The sequence below is a fragment of the Falco peregrinus genome, chromosome 18, assembly GCF_023634155.1.
Source record: "Falco peregrinus isolate bFalPer1 chromosome 18, bFalPer1.pri, whole genome shotgun sequence".
In the NCBI taxonomy this organism is placed as follows: domain Eukaryota; kingdom Metazoa; phylum Chordata; class Aves; order Falconiformes; family Falconidae; genus Falco; species Falco peregrinus.
In genome coordinates this window covers 40,666-57,027 of record NC_073738.1, presented here as the reverse complement: position 1 = coordinate 57,027, position 16,362 = coordinate 40,666, and the positions used below count along the sequence as shown (strand labels likewise).

The 16,362-nt window shown below is 64.4% G+C and overlaps 5 protein-coding genes across 5 annotated transcripts; 3 read left to right on the top strand and 2 right to left on the bottom strand.

Moving 5' to 3' along the window:
* Positions 1-9: 9 nt before the first annotated feature.
* NAA10 (N-alpha-acetyltransferase 10, NatA catalytic subunit) lies at positions 10-3,158 on the top strand. The gene is made up of 8 exons (XM_055789899.1): positions 10-166; positions 583-681; positions 776-834; positions 966-1,011; positions 1,986-2,101; positions 2,222-2,266; positions 2,585-2,669; positions 2,817-3,158. The coding sequence occupies exons 1-8, from the start codon at positions 146-148 to the stop codon at positions 3,045-3,047; spliced, it is 702 nt and encodes a 233-aa protein (XP_055645874.1). The 5' UTR covers positions 10-145; the 3' UTR covers positions 3,048-3,158.
* A 103-nt stretch (positions 3,159-3,261) lies between these two features.
* On the top strand, positions 3,262-4,837 carry LOC129782613 (U8 snoRNA-decapping enzyme-like). The gene is made up of 3 exons (XM_055789900.1): positions 3,262-3,641; positions 3,711-4,004; positions 4,481-4,837. The coding sequence occupies exons 1-3, from the start codon at positions 3,471-3,473 to the stop codon at positions 4,703-4,705; spliced, it is 690 nt and encodes a 229-aa protein (XP_055645875.1). The 5' UTR covers positions 3,262-3,470; the 3' UTR covers positions 4,706-4,837.
* On the bottom strand, positions 4,781-7,973 carry LOC129782612 (testis-specific Y-encoded-like protein 4). The gene is made up of 7 exons (XM_055789892.1): positions 6,328-7,973; positions 6,140-6,217; positions 5,928-6,039; positions 5,681-5,826; positions 5,508-5,584; positions 5,316-5,392; positions 4,781-5,169 (listed from the first exon to the last, which is right to left on the bottom strand). Exons 1-7 carry the CDS (start codon positions 7,420-7,422, stop codon positions 5,087-5,089), a joined length of 1,668 nt encoding a protein of 555 aa, XP_055645867.1. The 5' UTR covers positions 7,423-7,973; the 3' UTR covers positions 4,781-5,086.
* A 982-nt stretch (positions 7,974-8,955) lies between these two features.
* On the bottom strand, positions 8,956-10,596 carry LOC129782611 (proline-rich protein 2-like). The gene is made up of 4 exons (XM_055789885.1): positions 10,120-10,596; positions 9,837-9,886; positions 9,695-9,747; positions 8,956-9,606 (listed from the first exon to the last, which is right to left on the bottom strand). The coding sequence occupies exons 1-4, from the start codon at positions 10,539-10,541 to the stop codon at positions 9,196-9,198; spliced, it is 936 nt and encodes a 311-aa protein (XP_055645860.1). The 5' UTR covers positions 10,542-10,596; the 3' UTR covers positions 8,956-9,195.
* A 987-nt stretch (positions 10,597-11,583) lies between these two features.
* Positions 11,584-16,352, top strand: LOC114011449 (forkhead box protein P3-like; the record flags this gene model as incomplete). The annotated part of the gene is given in 13 exon segments (XM_055790072.1): positions 11,584-13,810; positions 13,930-13,981; positions 13,984-14,019; positions 14,116-14,199; positions 14,202-14,232; positions 14,347-14,422; positions 14,698-14,733; positions 14,736-14,768; positions 14,857-14,989; positions 15,095-15,163; positions 15,465-15,553; positions 15,978-16,099; positions 16,280-16,352. Coding segments are annotated over 13 exon segments (1,146 nt in total), but the record flags the coding sequence as incomplete, so codon positions are not given.
* Positions 16,353-16,362: the final 10 nt, after the last annotated feature.

Genomic DNA, 16,362 nt, shown 5'->3' with positions numbered 1-16,362 from the left:
ATCCCTCACTCCGGTCACTGATTGGCTTGGGTGCCTGTCAGTAGGTGGGCGTGGTCAGCGCTGATTGGCTGGCGGGAGCTTTTCCGCCGGAAGCGGCGCGACAGGAGAGAGGGACGGCGGCGGAGCCGGCGGGGCGGCCGCAACCATGAACATCCGAAACGCGCGGGTGGGCGGCCCCGGAGGGGGCGAACCGGGGTGCAGAGTAGGGGGGCTGGGGTCGCGGGAGGGGCTGCGGACCTCGGTAGGGGGGTCAGCCGGGCCTCGGGAAGGCTGGAATCGGCGTCTCCTGGGGGGTCGGAGGGGGATACCGGCCCCCGGAGGGTTCCCTGCGGGGGGAAACGGGGGCTCCGAGTGGGGTACCGGGCTCCGAGTGGGATACCGGCCCCCGGAGGGTTCCCTGCGGGGGAAACGGGGGCTCCGAGTGGGGTACCGGGCCCCGGGAGCTGGGTCAGAGGTGGGTACTGTGCGCTGTTAGGGGGGGTCTGAAGCTGTTGGGCAGTACCGGGGCTGGCTTCGGGGTGTGTCACCCCATTCCCTGGGGTCGTTCCGGGTCACCACTACCCTGACACGCCCCACCGGCAGCCCGAGGACCTGATGAACATGCAACACTGCAACCTGCTCTGCCTGCCGGAGAACTACCAGATGAAGTATTACTTCTACCATGGCCTTTCCTGGCCCCAGGTACATTCCCTCTGTTCCCACCACCACCCCAGGATACTGGGTGCACCCCGGCATGCCTGAATCACCCCCATCACCCCTCTTTCCCTCCCCACAGCTCTCATACATCGCTGAAGACGAAAATGGGAAAATTGTGGGTTATGTCCTGGCCAAGATGTGAGTGTGGTTTGGGGGGGGCCTTCCCCCCCCTTTCCCTCTGATTTTTTTTTTTGGGGGGGGGGGGAGTTGCTGACAGGATTTGGGGGTGTCGGGCCCCCCCATCAGCTCTCACCCTGGTTGTCTTGCAGGGAGGAGGACCCTGATGATGTTCCTCATGGACACATCACATCCCTGGTAGGCAATAGGGTGTTTATGGGGGGTGACCAAGGCACTTGGGATGTTCGGGGGGGCTCTTGAAGAAGGGGGTCAGATGGTTTTGGTGGACCATGAGAGGTTTTTGGGGTGGTCTTTGAGGGGTTTGGGGGGGGCTTTTGGAGTGGGTCTGAGTATTTCAGGTGCTCTTTGTGGCATGTAGGGGCACTTGGAAGAATTTTGGGGAGCTCCTTCAGTGTCTGGAGGGCCCTCTTAGAGTGGGCCCGTGCATTTGGGGTGCTCTTTGAGGGGTTGGGGGGGATGTCTTGGAGTGGGTCGGAAAGTTGGAGGGGCGCTTTGACGGTGTTGGAGACTTTTGGGTACACTTTGAGGGGATTTGGGGTCACTTGAAATGTTTTGGAGTGTTCCTTGAGAGTCTTGGGGGTCTCTTTGAAGAATTTGGTGCTTTGTTATGGATACAAGCATTTAGGGTGTTTTTCAAGGGCGTTTGGGGAGCTCTTTGAGGGATTTGGGGGGCTCTTTGAATGGGTCTGTGCCTTTAGGGTGCTCTTTAAGGGGATTTGTGGGTATTGGGGTGCTCTTTGAGGGTCTTTGTACCTCCTTGGGTATTCTTTGAGGGTTTTGGGGAGCTCTTGAGAGTATATTTGAAGGTGGGTTTTAAGGGATTTGGGGGACACTTGAGAGTGTTTGGGGCCTTCTTTTGAGGGGTTTGGGGGTCTTGGAGTGAGTCAGAAGGTTTGGGGGGGTCACTTGAGGAATTTTAGGTGCTCTTTGAAGGGTCTGTGTGGATTCTGAAGAGGTTGAGGGGGCTCTCAGAGTGGGTTTGAGCTTTTGGGTTACTCCTTGAGGACTTTTTGAGGTGTTCAAGGGGGCCTCTTTGGGGAGGAATTAGGGGTGTTGGAGTATCCTGGTGATCTGTGGGTATCTGGGTAGTTTTGGGGTGTCCCAGGTGGGTTTTGGGGTACCCCACGGTGTCTGTAATCCCCCGCAAAAAGGCAGTGAAGAGATCCCACCGGCGCCTGGGGCTGGCGCAGAAGCTGATGGACCAGGCATCCCGGGCTATGATTGAGAACTTCAACGCCAAGTATGTCTCCCTCCACGTCCGTAAGAGGTGAGATACCCCACCCCACCCCCCGCAAAAAAGAGCCCCCTGGGGGTCCCCCCAAATCACAAACCAATTGGGGATCCCCCAAAAATAACCCTCCCACCCCTTTAATTTTTTGTACCGCAGCAACCGGGCAGCTCTGCACCTCTACTCCAACACCCTCAACTTCCAGTGAGTCTGGGGGGGGGGTGTGTGTGTGGGGGTGTGTTCGGGGAGCTGGGGGTTATGGGAGGGGGCGTTGGATGGTACTGGGGGGGGGGGCTAGTGGGTTGGGGGGGTATTGGGGGGCCTGGTTGTGGGTGTGAGTCCTAAATCTCTGGGAGGATTCATGGCCACATTGCACATTGAGAAGACAAAATGGGTGGTAGGCTGGGGGGACACCCCAAAAATACCACTCTCCATGCCCCCCCCTTCCCAAAACACTCCCCTGATTTGTTGTGTACCCCCAAATAACACACACACACACACCCCGGGTGTGTCACCGCCCAGGATAAGCGAGGTGGAGCCCAAATACTACGCAGACGGGGAGGATGCCTACGCCATGAAGCGGGACCTCACCCAAATGGCAGATGAGGTAGTGCTACACCTGCGGGACCTCCCCCGAGCTCTTATTTGGGGGGGCTGCCCCCCCCCAGGGTCATTGCAAGTCTTTTTTGCCTCCCCCCGTACCACTGTAAACCTTTATTTATTTATTTACATTCTCCCTCTGTCCCCTTTCCAGTTGCGGAAGCAGGTGGAGCAGAAGGAGCGTGGCCGCCCCCCAGCTCCCACTGAGCCCCCCCGGGGTGGGGAGGGGGTTTGTGGGAGTGGGGGGGCCCCCCCTCAACCAGCAGTGGTGCCCTCAGCTCCTGAAGATGGGGGAGTCGACAGCAAAGACCTCAGCGAGGTTAGCGAGACCACCGAGAGCACTGATGTCAAAGACAGCTCTGAGGCCTCTGACTCTGCTTCATAGGGACCCCACCCCCCCTAAAAAAAACACTGGGACCCCCCACTCCAGGGCCCCCCCTCCCCAACTGGGTGCTGGGGAGGGGGGCAGCAATAAACCCCCTCCCTGTCCAGCTTGTGGCTCTTCTGCCCCCCTGTCCTGTCCCCCCAGCTTGGGGGAGCATGTGGCATTGTGTGTGTGTGGGGGGGTGGGACAATGGGGGGGTGGGGGGTGTCGCTCTGTGCGGCTCCCCCCCCCCCCCCCCCCCAAGCCGTGGGGTGAATGGAGCGATGTGAGGGGGCGTGGCCAAGCAATGCAGAGTTGCCAGCGGTGTTATTTGCTGGGGGCGGGGCTTTTTCTGGCCCCCTCATCCGCTGATTGGTGGAGGCGCCGCGGTCTTTGGGGCTACCCGTGCGCTGATTGGCGGAGACGCGCAGTTGCGGCGCCGCCATGTGGGAGAGCGGGGAGCCGCCGGCGGCGCTGAGCCGGGCGGAGGCGCTGGGCCTCCACCGGAATGCGGCCGGGAACCGAGCAGGGGAACCGGGCTGGCGGCACGCCTGCCACGTCCTGCTGTACGCCCCGCTGCCCGCCGGCTCTCCTCCGCCGGGATACGCGGTGCTGGTACGTCCGGGGGCACAGGGAGGGCCTCGCGGCTCCTTCCCGCCGCTGATTCCGCCACCGCTCCGGTAGATGCAGCTGCGGTTCGACGGCCGGTTTGGCTTCCCGGGAGGACTGGTGGAGCCCGGCGAGGAGTCGCTGGAGGCTGGGCTGCACCGGGAGCTGCTGGAAGAGCTGGGCCCGGCGGCGGCCGAACTGCGTTTGGGACCCGGCCATCACTGCGGCGCTAGGGCCTGGCCGGCGGCGGGTGGCGGAAGCGGAAGTGACGTTGGGCTCGTGACGCATTTCTACATCCGGCGGTTACCATTGGAGCAGCTGGTGGCCATCGAGAGGGGTGGCCCGCGGTCACCGGAGCACGGCCTGGAGGTGGGGAGGGTCGTATCAGGGGGGCAGCGGGCACCGGGAGAGCTGTGACGTCCGGGGGGGGGTCGGAGGGGGCATCCCGGCACCGGAGGGGGGGGGTGGCGGGCTGAGAGGGGGGGAAACTACCGGCAGGAGGGGCTGGGGGACCCCAGCAGTATACTGGGGGAGTCTGAGGGGGGAGCCCGGCACCGGAGGCGGGGGGACACGGTCACCTGGGCGGGGGGCACGATCCGGACCCCATTTCCCCTCCGTGTGGGGCTGGGAGGGAGTGACAGCATTGGGGGGGGGGGGGGGGGGATATGGGAGTCTTGGGGGGTCTGAGGTAGGGGGCAGGCACTGGGGGACAAAGATACCTGGGCGGGGGGCATGATCCGGACCCCATTCCCCCTCTGTGTGGGGCTGGGAGGGATTGACAGCACTGGGGGGGGGTGGCGCGGCACTGGGGTGTCCCTGGCACTTTGGGGAATCCCCCCCCACAGGTGCAGGGGCTGGTGCGGGTGCCCCTGGGCAGGGGGCTCCCTGCTTTCCTGCGCAACTGCTTCGCTGGGGACGCCCGGGAACAGCTCGTGGGGGCCTTCCCCATCCTCGGCATCCAGCCTCCCCACAACGAGGAACTCGTGGGGGACCCCAAAGCCAGGAGGCCCCTTACTACAAAACTGATGGCAGGGGAAGGGGGGGGGGGGGGGGGGCGGGCAATGACCTAACGAAGTAAAATCACCCCAAACCCCTCTCTTGACATCATCATTCACTAAGGCAAGGAATTTGGGGGTTCAGAGGAATGTCTGTGTAGCACATTAAATCTTTATATTTTCAGATATAAAAAGACAATTTTACAAGTTCTTGGCCCAAAATGTACAAAACCACTCCTAAATTAATTGTATTTCTCTTCCTGTATAGAGGGGGTGGTGATTTTGGGGGAAGGAGGGGGGGAGATTGGGGACCCCCCCTGGGGTGTTCATGGGGGGGCCTCAGGGGGGTTCAAGGCCAACAGCCACCCTCAGCCGTGTTGGGCCCCCCCCCAGCCCCTCGTTACCCACAATGCCTTCCGGGGAGGGATGGTGTAGCACCCCCAACCCCCCTGCCTATTAATCTCTGTCCCCATCAGTGTCTGTCCGTCCGTCTGGGGGACTGGGAGGCTCCTCAGTCAGGATCTCTTCCACACCGCTGCCTGGACACAGACACATACAAAAAGTCAGCCCCCCTGCCTCCTCCAGGAGGACTTTAGGGGGGTCTGGGGGAATTGGGGGTGCTTCTAGACCCCCTATTTCCTCAGGTGAGGGGTACAGGAGCACTCCAAGGGGGGGGATTGTTTACCATCCCCATCATCAGGGATCTCCTGTACATCCTCATCGTCATCGTCCACGATCACCACGCAGTCCTCCCCACTCTCCCTGTGGGTGGGGGTGTTAACAGGATGGGAGCAAAGCTTTGGGGTTCCTTTCCAGTATCCCCAAAACCTTGGGGTACCCCCCAGCTACCTCCCCCCCGCCCCACGTCACAGCTGACCTTTCAGGGGTCCCTTCAGCTCCCTCGCCCAGCAGGTAGAACTGCAGTGGGTTTGGCCACAGTTCTTCTTTGATGATCTGAGGGAGAGATTGGGGGTGGGTCAGGAGGCTCCTGGGACTAAGAGGGATACTGGAAACACTGAGAAAGGGGATGCTGGGAGCACTGGGACTTACATCAGCGATGTGGTCCCTTGCGGGGAAGCTGTGATCCCCAAACCAAGCAAAGAAGCTGCGGGGAGCTGGGGGACCTTTGTGGGGGCGAGAACAGGGGTCCTGCCCCTGCCACCATCGGATGGGGGTCGAACGGGATACCAAGTGGCCTGGGGAGAGGGAAAGGGGGTCACTCCAGATCCCCCAAAATCCCTCCCTGGGCTGTAGGAAATGGGGGTGCTCCCCTCCGCCCCAACCCCTCATCACCCACCGGAGGGGTCATGGACAAATTCCTTGGCCACGACGTCGTTCTGGAAGTAGGGGTTGATGCTGAAGAAGAATTTGATCCTGCACCCAGGTTGGGCGTCGCCAAACTCCTCCACCTGCAGGACCCAAGCCTATGTCACCCTCCTTCCTTTTGTAGGGGCTGTGGTGTGTGCCCCCATACCTCCCTGCAACATCCCCCCAGGGGCACCCAGGCACCTCTAAACTCGTCATGTAGCTCAGCACATCCTCATCACGGTCGCTGATCATGGCCGAGAGCTGGGGGTGGTTCAGGAACTGGGGAAGATAGGGGGGGTCAAGGAAAACTGGATTGTGGAGTTCAGTGGTTCGCCACTTCCCTCCCCCCCCCCCAAATTCCAACCCAACCCCACCCCTTGAAAGGATACAGCAGTGACCCAGAAGCCGGGGATGTGCTGGATGAGGCAGTTGCGGCGTTGCAGGTGGGGCTGCCGGCGGAGCCAGAATTTGGTGTGGAGGTGGCGGAAAGCATGAGCCGCCTCCTCCTCCACAGCCTCTAGCTCCAGCTGTACGGCCTCCAGGGCCACCAGGTACTGCCTGGGGCCTTCCACCTCCTCCTCTTCCTCTTCGTCCTCGTTGAGAGAAATCACCGAGCAGTCCTCCAGGCTGTGGTTCTTCTGCCGCATGCTGGGGGCCAGACCTCCCTTGGGCTCTGAGACCCTTCTCCCACCTTGGCTTTGCTCCGAGGAGATGGTGGCAGTGGTCTCCAGGCTCCCCTCAGGCTCAGCGGTGGTCTCCAGGCCCCCCTTCCCGCTTCTCCCCTGATCCAAGCAGTGGGTAACAGGAGGCTCCGGGCTCCCCTTGGCCCCGATAGTGGTCTTCAGGCCCCGCTTGCACCTGCTAATGGTCTTCAGGCTCCTGCTGAGGGAAGCATCAGTCCCCAGGCTCCCTGTGACCCCGCTGGTGGTCTCCAGACCCCCACTGCTCCTTCTCCCCTGCTCCAAGCAGCAGGTGACGGCGGTCTCCAGGCTTCCCTTGGGCCCCATGGTGGTCTCCAAGCTCCCTGTGACCTCGCTGGGGGTCTCTAGGCCCCCTTTACTCTTCCTCCCCTGCTCCAAGCAGTGGGTGATGGCAGCCTCCAGGCTTCCCTTGGGCCTCACGGTGGTCTCCAGGTCCCCCGTGACCTCACTGGGGGTCTCCAGGCCCCCCTTACTCCTTCTCCCCTGCTCTAGGCAGCAGGTAGCGGCGGTCTCCAGGCCACCTTTGGGCCCCACGGGGGTCTCCAGGCCCCTCCTGAGAGAAGCGGCGGCGCCCCCGCCCCCACCAGTGCCCGCGCGCCCCCCGCCGCTGTGCGCATGCCCGGCCCCAGCGTTCCGCGCATGCGCAGCGCTGCCCTTACCGCGACCTACGGCGGGGGGTGACATCTCCCGCAGGGCGACGGCAGCGGTCGGGTCCGTCCCGCTGGTTACATGCAGACGGCGGAGTTTAACCGGGGGGAACCGTTCCGGCCCGGCCCCGTTCATAGCGGGGCGGCTCGGGGAGGGGGACAGGGAGGGGTTGGGGGGGAGGGTCCCCGTTTAGGCCGCAATAGCCGAAAAGCGCGCGCTGCCGCCGCCGCCGCCTGGCCCCGCCCACCGAACGCGTCACTGGGCCCCGCCCGCCCCGTCCCCCACGGCTGTTGTCGTGGCGACCGCTCGTCACGTGGGCGGGCGGCGCGAGAACGGCGGAGCCAATGGGTACGACCCGTTTTGGCGGGAAAACGCAGGTCGGAGTTGGAGGGGAGGGGAGGGGGGAGCGGAGCTAGAGCGCGCGGCGCGCACGTGCAGCCCGCGGTGACGCGCGAGGCGCCTGGCCCCGCCCCGGCGCCCGCAGTCCTCCCTCCCTCTGAGGCGATGGAGGTGTCGCTGCTGCATCCCCGCACTGGGCCTGTCCCGGGGGGGCCGGGACCCCCCCCCCCCCCCCCCCAGATGGCACCCAAGGGGCCAGACCACCATCACAGTGAGTTCAACCATCGCAGGGCCTGGGAAACCCCTTTTGGCGGTGTTCATGGGCTGAGGGCTGCCCCCCCCCCCCCCGGCTATGCCCAGGAGGGTGAGTGACCTCTTGCAGCTCCCTCACTGAGGGCTGGGGACCCCCCCAGCTGCCTTCTAGGGCCTGTGGACCCCCACAGCCGCCTCACTGAGGGCTGGGGACCCCCTCCAGCTGCCTTCTAGGGCCTGTGGACCCCCACAGCCGCCTCACTGAGGGCCTGGGGACCCCTCCAGCTGCCTTCTAGGGCCTGTGGACCCCCACAGCCCGCCTCACTGAGGGCTGGGGACCCCCTCCAGCTGCCTTCTAGGGCCTGTGGACCCCCACAGCCGCCTCACTGAGGGCTGGGGACCCCCTCCAGCTGCCTTCTAGGGCCTGTGGACCCCCACAGCCGCCTCACTGAGGGCTGGGGACCCCTCCAGCTGCCTTCTAGGGCCTGTGGACCCCCACAGCCGCCTCACTGAGGGCTGGGGACCCCTCCAGCTGCCTTCTAGGGCCTGTGAGCCCCGCCAGCTCCCTCACCGAGGGCTGGGGACCCCCCTCCAGCTGCCTTCTAGGGCCTGTGGACCCCCACAGCCGCCTCACTGCAGGCTGAAGACTCCCTGGCTTCCTTCTATGGGCTGAGGACACCACCCCACCACCCCACCCCCGCTTCCCAGTGGATACATATCCCTTCCTGACCACCTCCAGCAGGCTGAGGACCCTCCCAGCTGCTTCCCAGGGGATGCAGACCCCCTCAGTCACAACGCAGAGGCCATGACACAACTCCAAGGGGGGGCCCCCCCTCCCACCCCTTAGCGGGAAACCAGTGGCCCCCCCATCTCCTGGGGTGGGGGTGGCTGTTTGTCACCCACAGGGCCTGTGACCTTTGCTGGGGACCTTCCCCAGGGGCAGGAAACAGCTGCAAGAGAGCAGCAGGGAGGGAAAGCAGCTCCCCCACCCCAAAACAGGGACAGCCAACCCACTTCCCTCGTCCCGTCCCCCCCCCCCCCCAGCACAATCACCCCCACAAGGACTCGGGGAGACCATCTTTCTATGGCTGTATGTACAGAGGGGCACCCCAAAACCTGTGAGGAGGGGTGTGTGCACAGAAATTGGTGGGGTGTCCCACAAAATGGCCAACACACCCACCCGGGGCCGGGGGGGGGGCAATTTGGGGGTGCAGTTCAATAGGCCCATGCTGCAACTCAGCTTCCCCCCCCCCCCCCCCTTGACCGATTTAGGGGTGTCCCATGCCTTCAGGGGTGAAAATCTGAGGGGGGGTCCCCTCATGTCAGCCAGGCCAATGCCAGGTAGAGCCCCAAGGCCAGGGCAGCGGTGGGCCCCCCCCCATCCCCCCAAGCCACTGGTACCAGCACGGCCAAGGCCAACACCACCCCACAGCCCCTCAGGGCCCCCCCCAAACCCCTTCCCCGGGGGGGCCTTGCCGGCACCACCAATGCCCCCTCCACTGGCCCTCCCCCCCCTAATAAAACCGGGGGGCTGTGGCGACCCACCCCCGCCTCGTAACGCAGTGCCATCTCATTAGCTAACGAGGTGTTGGGGGCTCGTTCGGGGAAAGGGAGACCCCCGTTTCTGGGGGGAGGGGCCCCGTTGTCGTCAGGCTCCCCCCGCAGCCGGCGGAGGTGGGAGAGGTAGAGCTGCTCCAGCTCCCGCGCCACAGCCTCCTCCTCGGAGCCCTGGGGGGGAGGGGGGGGCAGGATTTTGGGGTACCTCCTTCCATGAGGGGGGAGGCACCCCAATTTGGGGGGTGGGGTGTGTCCTCACCTGTGCCGGGGGCTGCTCCACATCTGCAGGGGGCGTTGGGGAAGGGTCAGGCTCTGTGGGAAGGAAAAGGGGGATGAGGTAGGGTACCCCCAAAATTTGGGGGGTGTACCCCTAAAATTGAGGGGGAGGGCAAGATACTTACCCACGCTGCAGTCAGGGGGTAGGGGCTGCACGTCCTCCGCCTCCTGCAGCCTTTTGGGGGGGGGGATGGACACAACACATGGAGGGAGGGGTGTCACTGGAGAGGGGCCCCCCCCCCCAGTTTGGGGTCTGCACCCCCATCAGAGGGTGACCCACATTCGGGGGACCGGGTGGGGGAACCCAGGCATGCCCCATGGTCCCCCCCTCCCAATTTTGGGGGGCACATGCAGGGAGGGGGGGTGACCCCATTATTTGGGCCTTCCCCCCCGCCCCCCATCTCTTACCTGCCCTTCCCAGGCCTCATCCAGCTCACGGGGGGCTGCTCCCCCCCCTCGCCCTCCTCCCCACCCTGGCAGGGCCCCCCAAAACCCCCGCTTCCCCCCCCCGGGACTCCCCCCCGCCCCCGGGGGTCCCAGGGCCTGTATTGCCGCAGGCGGGTGAGGGGGAGCCCCAAAGCGTCGGCGAAAAGGACCCTCCGGGACCCCCCCCCCCGGGGCTGGGGCCGCGGGGGTGTCAGGGCCCCCCGGGGGGGGCGACGCGGGGGTGTCGGGGTCCCCCAGGGGCTCCCAGGCGTCCGGAGGGGCAGGACCGAGAGCCAGGCGTCCGGCGGGGGGGGGGGAACCGCCACCGGGGGGGGCATGTGGGGAGGGGGGGGGGGGTCCCGGCCGTGGGGTAGTCTGGGAAGGACCCCCCCGGCGCGGGGCATGCCGGGAGTCCGGCCAAGGAGCGGGCGGGGGGGGCGCCGGGGCGGAGGCGGGTGCCCGGGCCATGGCGGGAGGGGGTGGGGCCGGGAGGCGCCTGCGCGGGGGCGGGGCCTGGGGCGGGGGCGGGCCAGCGCCGAGGGGGCGGGGCCTGGGGTCCAGCCGCGGGGGCGAGGAGGGGAGCGTGCCCCCCCCCCCCCGCCAGGGCGCCTGGGTCCCCCCAAGGGGTGTCTGGGGAGGCTGTGTGGTCCTGGAGGCTGGTGCCCTCCCCCCGCCCCGGGTGGGGGTCTTTGGCTCTGGGGGGCAACACTGTAGTCGCGGGTCCCCAGGGCTGTGGGGGGAAAAATGGGGTCCCCCAGGTGGTTGCAGCCCTTGGGGGGGGGGGGGGGCACTGGGGGAAAAGCGGGGTCCCCCGGATGCCCGAGTCCCTTTGTGCCCTTCCACACCCCCCGCAAAAGGAACCTGCAGGACTAGTGAAAGTTTGGGGTGATGCTGCTGCCCCCCCAAAACCCTATGGGGAGGGGGCGGAAGCGGGGTGTGTATGTGGAGGATTTGGGGGGGCCCCCCAGGACCCCCCCCCCCTTCAGGAGGGGGAGTGTTCTCTGACATCACAGGGTGGAGGGGTACACCATAAAAAGCGGGGTGCCTCAGGCAGGGCGGGCAGGCGAGCGGGGTGCTGCTGGTGAGCGGGGCTGGGGGGGGGGGGCAGTTTGGAGGGGGGGGGGCTGCACCCTAACACTCGCTTGCACAAGGAGGGGGGGTGGTCGACGTGCAACAGCCTTCGCATGAGGGGCCCACATACGCCCTCACGCTGCAGCACGTGGCTGCCACAGGGATGGGGTTGGGGGGTCCCTGGGGGGGTGGTATTGGGGGGGGGGGGGGCGGGGAGCAGGCCCAGACTCCCGGGTCCCCTCTCGTGCGCCCCCCCCCCCTCATTTCCTGCTGTCTTGGGGCGAGTTTCAAGTCGCTTCAGGCTGGGGAAGTCCCAGGGGGTGAAAAAACACCCCCAAACACCCCCCCACCCTGAAACCAGGGAGGGGTCTCAGGGCGCTGAAACCAGAGCAGGTTTGGGTTAAAGTGGGGGGAGTTCGGGGTCTGAAAGCATCAAAAAAAAATAACATTAAATCAGCGGGTTTCGGGTGTGCGGTTTTCTTCGCAAAAAGGGCAAAAAGTGGGGCCTGCAGCTGGAAAACAACACCCCCCCCACCTTCCCCCACCCCCCAAATTATAAGGCTGGCGGGGGAGGGGGGGCCTTTATTGAGGCCTTTTGCCCTTTCGGAGCAATTTTTAGGGATTTGGGGGTGCATGAGGAATTTGGGTCCATTTGAGACATTGCAAAGCGGCTTTTTGGGCGTTTTGGAGTGTTTTCTGGTGCGGGAATGGGGGCGGCAGCCCTGTTTTGGGGGGGCACCATCCGGCTGCCTCAGGGTGTCACTTTGGGGGCATTTGTCCTGGTTTTGGGGTGTTTCAGCCTGGCGGCTTTGGGGTTTTCTCTGCCTGCAGTTTTGGGGGCATTTTGTTGCATTTTGGGGTGTCTCTATCCGGCCATTTTAGGGTGTCTGTGCCCATTTATTTTGGGGCATTTCTCCCCATTTTCGGGCATCTCAGCCTGGCTGATTTGAGCTGTTTCTGCCCAGCTGTTTTGGGGCATTGATCCGTATTTTTGAGGTGTTTCTATCCGGCCATTTTAGGGCATTTTTTGGCATTTTGCGCTGTTTCTGTCCCGCAGTTTTGAGGTGTCTTTCTTGAGTCTTTGCGGCATTTCCGTGCATTTTGGGGAATCTCTGCGTGGCTGATTTGGGGTGTTTTCATCCAGCTGTTGAGGGGCATTTCTGCAGGTTTTAGGGTGTTTCCTCCCTGGTTATCTTGGGGTGTTTCTTTGTGGCCATTTTACGGTGCCTGTGGCCAGTTTTTTGGGGGCATTTCTCCTCATTTTGGGGTGTTTGTGCCCGACCGATTTGTGATGTCTCTGGCCGTTTTGGGTCATTTCTACAGGTTTCAGGGTGTTTCCCTTAGTTGTTTTGAAGTATCTTGGGGCATTTCTCTGCATTTCAGGGTGTCTCTGTCCAATTCTGGGGGGTTCTGCCTGGTCTTTTGGGGGCATTTTTCTGCATTTTAGGGTGTCTTTGCCTGATCAGTTAGGGATGTGTCTACCCGGCCATTTTGGGGCATTTCTCTGCATTTTGAAGCATCTCATCGTGGCTGTTTCAGGGTGTCTGTTCCCAGATGTTTTGGGGCATTTCTTAGCATTTTGGGGGTGCCTGTACCCTGTCCTCTTGGGGCCCTTGCTACCCCGGCCATTTTTGGGGTGCCCTTTTGGGTCTGGGGGGGCCCATCCCCGGCCCCCCGCCCCCGCCGTGACTCAGAGCTGTGGTTTCCCGTCTATAAATCAGGGGTGGAGGCACCCAAGTGTCGCCCAGAGCCATGGCGGGCGCCCGGGACCCGTGAGCTGGGGGCACTGGGAGGCACTGGGAGGCACTGGGAACACACTACAGGGCAGCGGCGTGGTGCTGGATGGGACTTGGGGGGCACTGGAGTGATGCTGGGTGGGACTGGGAAGGTTCTGGAGTGACTGGGTGGGACTGGAGGGGACTGGGGAGTGAGACTGGGGGTACTGGGAGGCACTGGGATGGACTGGGGAGTGCCATGTGCCAGGAGGGGCTGGAAGAGTGTTGGGTGGGGAAAATGGGGAGGCTGGCGGGGTCTGGGAGGGTGCTGGGGTGTACTGGGATGGACTGGGTGGCACTGGAAAGGACTGGGAGGGATTGCAGCCTACTGGGAGGGACTGGGGACTGCTGGAAGGGACTGGAAGGGACTGTGACTTGCTGGGGGATGCCAGAAAGGGCTGGGGGAAACTGGAAAGGACTGAGAGGGGTTACTGCGAAGGACTGGGGGGCACTGGGATGGACTGGGAGCTCCACAGGGTGACTGCAGATGTGACGTGGGGGTTTGCCAGTGGAGGATGGGAGTGGGCCCAGTCTGTACTGGGAGGTACTGGGAGAGGGGGGACACACGTAACCAGGGGTGCCACAGCTCTGGAGGGGGTGTCCCGTCCCATCCCCCCCCCCCCGCACGCGTGTCGGGACTTGCCGTGACGCAGGGCCCTCGTGCGAGGCGGCTCGCACACGCGCCCAGGCCTCTCGCACACTTGCGGTGGGGGAGGTGTCTCACACTTCCCCCCCTCCCCAGGCAGCGCCGCCCGCCCCCCCGCAGCCCCCAGGATCGCCCCACAGTGCTGACCCGCGGAGATGGGGGGGTCCCTCGGCGCACACAGGTGTGGGGGGGGGGGCACAGCCCAGACACCTGGGTCCCCTGTAAGGGTGGGGAGGGGTGCGTCAGGATGTGGGGGTTCACCTCTCCTTCCCGCCCCCCCCCCCCCAAAAAAATATATAGGTGCCGCCTGAGGGGGGGTCGTGCCCCCCCCTCCTGCACATCCAGCACCCCGGGTGCTGGTGATGCGGACACGGCTCCCCCCAGCACATGGTAAGCCCTCCCCCCAACCTGCACCCCCTCCTTTGTGGGGGTCTGCCCCCTTTTTTTATGCCCCCCCCCCCCAAAAAAAAAAAAAATTTCTTCCAGGTCTCCCTGGTTTTGAGTGGAGCTCCAAAGATCCCCCCGGCCGTGACCGAGCCTCCTCACCCGCCCCTGCCGGCAGCGACCCCCCCAGCCGCCCCCAAATGCCGCTCAGCCCCCCAGGTGAGTGAAGGGCCCAGATACCTGGGTCCCTTTTTTGGGGTGTGTGTGGGGGTCCCAGGCGCCTAGATCCTCACCGCCCCCACCCCCCAAAAAAAATATGTGCCCCCCCCCCAGGGGACCCCACTGTGACCTGGGGGAGGTGGCACAGTGCCTGCGGCAGCTGGAGAGGATCCAGGAGCTGGAGCAGCAGGTGAGGAGGCTCCTCCTAACCGCCCCCCCCCCCCCAAAAAAAACCGCCCTGTGACCCCCCCCCTAAAACCATGACCCTTCCCAAATCTGTCCCTCCCAAAACCTGTGCTCCCCAAACCTGTGCCCTGCCTGTACCCCCCACCCCTCCGTCCTCCCCCAAGCACATCACCCCTCCAGCCCCTCCCCCCCCACCCCGTGTACCTCCACGCCAAGCCCCCCCCCCCCCGTGCCCCTCCCCCCCCCCTCCATGCCCCTCAAAACTGTGTCCCCCCGCAGTTGGCCCGTGAGCGGCACCGCCTGGGGCTGTTGCAGCCGCACAGCTCATCCCGAGGTGCCCCCCCACAATGGTAAGGGCAGGGGGGACACCCCAAAACTGGGGCTGGGACCCCCAAGGGCGCTGGCAGCCCCTCACCACTGTCCACTCGCCACCCTCAGGCCCCCCCCGGGAAGGGCCACGCTGGGCCCCCCTCAATTTGGAACCACCAGGCCCCCCCAGAGGTGGAGGGGGAACCTGAGACCCTGCTGCCCCCCCAGGGGCACAGTTGGGATCATGGGGGGCTCTGCCCAGGTGAGCGCCAAGTTTTGGGGGGTGGGAGGGAATGACACCCCTAAATAATGGGGTGGGGGCTGGATGCCTGGGACCCCACTGACACCCCCTGCTTCCCCCCCCCAGCACTGGAGTACTACCGGCTCAGCACTGCCCGGCCCCCCTACACCTACGCCATGCTCATTCGCTGGGTGAGTGATGCTGCCCCCCCCAACCCCCACCCCGCGCCCTTGGCCCCTGCATCCCCCCCCCCCCCCCAATACCAACCCGCTGATTCCTTATAACCCCCCCCCATCCCTTACAGCCCCCCCAAATCCTTCACACACACCCCTGCAGGTCCCTGTTGCTATGGCTGGTCCCTATAGGGATTGCCTCCTCCCCCCAAAATGTCCCCAACTCTCTCATGCCCCCCCCCAAATGTCCCCACACCCCCCAACCCTGCTGTGCCCCCCCTCCCCCCAAATGTGTGTGTCTGTGTCCCCAGGCCATCCTGGAGTCCCCCAGCGCCAGCGCACCCTGGGCGAGATCTACCACTGGTTCAGCCGCATGTTTGGGTACTTCCGCCATAACACCGCTACGTGGAAGGTGGGGACACCCCCCCCCGTACCCCCAGATCTCCCCTCCAGCACTCCCACTTCCTGGGTGGGGGGCACTCTGAGCACTCCCCCCAGCACTGCCCCCCACCATCGCTGGGAAAGGGAAACCCCAAACCTTGTTTCCTCCCACCCCCAAAATGTTGCCATTCGGAAGGTGGGACCCCCCAATTGGTCCCCGGGGACCCCCCATGAAAAAAACCGGGGGGGGGGGGCCCCTAAATTCTCCCAGCACCTCTCCAACCATCACCACCCCCCTTGCAACAGCTCAGACAGCCCCCAAACCCCCTCAAAAAACCCCTAAACATGCACCAGATGCCCTCCTCCAAAAAATTCCTCAGGGGATTTGAGGGGGGCCAGCCCCCCAATTTCCTGGGCAGCCCCTCAATTTCCTGGGGTGCCCCCCCTCGCTGCAGAACGCCGTGCGCCACAACCTGAGCCTGCACAAGTGCTTCGTGCGAGTGGAAAACGTGCGCGGGGCCGTCTGGACGGTGGATGAGGCTGAATTCAGGCGCAAACGGGGACAGCGCTACCCCAGGTACCCCCAAAAATCCCCCCTCACACCCCAAGACCCTCCCAGAGACCCCAAAACCATGGGGGGGGGGGGGGGGCGGAAATGGGCCTTAATCCCCCCCCCCCCCCCCCCCCCAATAAAAAACCAACCCCATCCCTGATAAATACAGGGCTCCCCTCTAAACCCCCCCTGCTTCCCCCCCAGGGACTGCGACCTGAAGTACTTTTATGCCCCCCCGGAGCTGAAGGGGGGTGGTGTGTCCTCTAAAACCACAATGGGGACAAAAA

What these genes read in the sequence shown, in the direction of transcription:
- NAA10 (XM_055789899.1), top strand. Translation starts at nt 146, where the DNA reads ATGAACATCCGAAACGCGCGG. An exon ending in TGAACATCCGAAACGCGCGG is followed by an intron (nt 167 to 582) that starts GTGGGCGGCCCC and finishes CCCCACCGGCAG; the next exon opens with CCCGAGGACCTGATGAACAT. An exon ending in ATGGCCTTTCCTGGCCCCAG is followed by an intron (nt 682 to 775) that starts GTACATTCCCTC and finishes CCCTCCCCACAG; the next exon opens with CTCTCATACATCGCTGAAGA.
- LOC129782613 (XM_055789900.1), top strand. Translation starts at nt 3,471, where the DNA reads ATGTGGGAGAGCGGGGAGCCGCCGGCGGCGCTGAGCCGGGCGGAGGCG. An exon ending in CGCCGGGATACGCGGTGCTG is followed by an intron (nt 3,642 to 3,710) that starts GTACGTCCGGGG and finishes CCGCTCCGGTAG; the next exon opens with ATGCAGCTGCGGTTCGACGG. An exon ending in CACCGGAGCACGGCCTGGAG is followed by an intron (nt 4,005 to 4,480) that starts GTGGGGAGGGTC and finishes CCCCCCCCACAG; the next exon opens with GTGCAGGGGCTGGTGCGGGT.
- LOC129782612 (XM_055789892.1), bottom strand. Translation starts at nt 7,422, where the DNA reads ATGAACGGGGCCGGGCCGGAACGGTTCCCCCCGGTTAAACTCCGCCGT. An exon ending in CCGGCTTCTGGGTCACTGCT is followed by an intron (nt 6,218 to 6,327) that starts GTATCCTTTCAA and finishes TATCTTCCCCAG; the next exon opens with TTCCTGAACCACCCCCAGCT. An exon ending in ATTTGTCCATGACCCCTCCG is followed by an intron (nt 5,827 to 5,927) that starts GTGGGTGATGAG and finishes CCCTCTCCCCAG; the next exon opens with GCCACTTGGTATCCCGTTCG.
- LOC129782611 (XM_055789885.1), bottom strand. Translation starts at nt 10,541, where the DNA reads ATGCCCCGCGCCGGGGGGGTCCTTCCCAGACTACCCCACGGCCGGGAC. An exon ending in ATGAGGCCTGGGAAGGGCAG is followed by an intron (nt 9,887 to 10,119) that starts GTAAGAGATGGG and finishes CCCCCCCAAAAG; the next exon opens with GCTGCAGGAGGCGGAGGACG. An exon ending in TGGAGCAGCCCCCGGCACAG is followed by an intron (nt 9,607 to 9,694) that starts GTGAGGACACAC and finishes CCTCCCCCCCAG; the next exon opens with GGCTCCGAGGAGGAGGCTGT.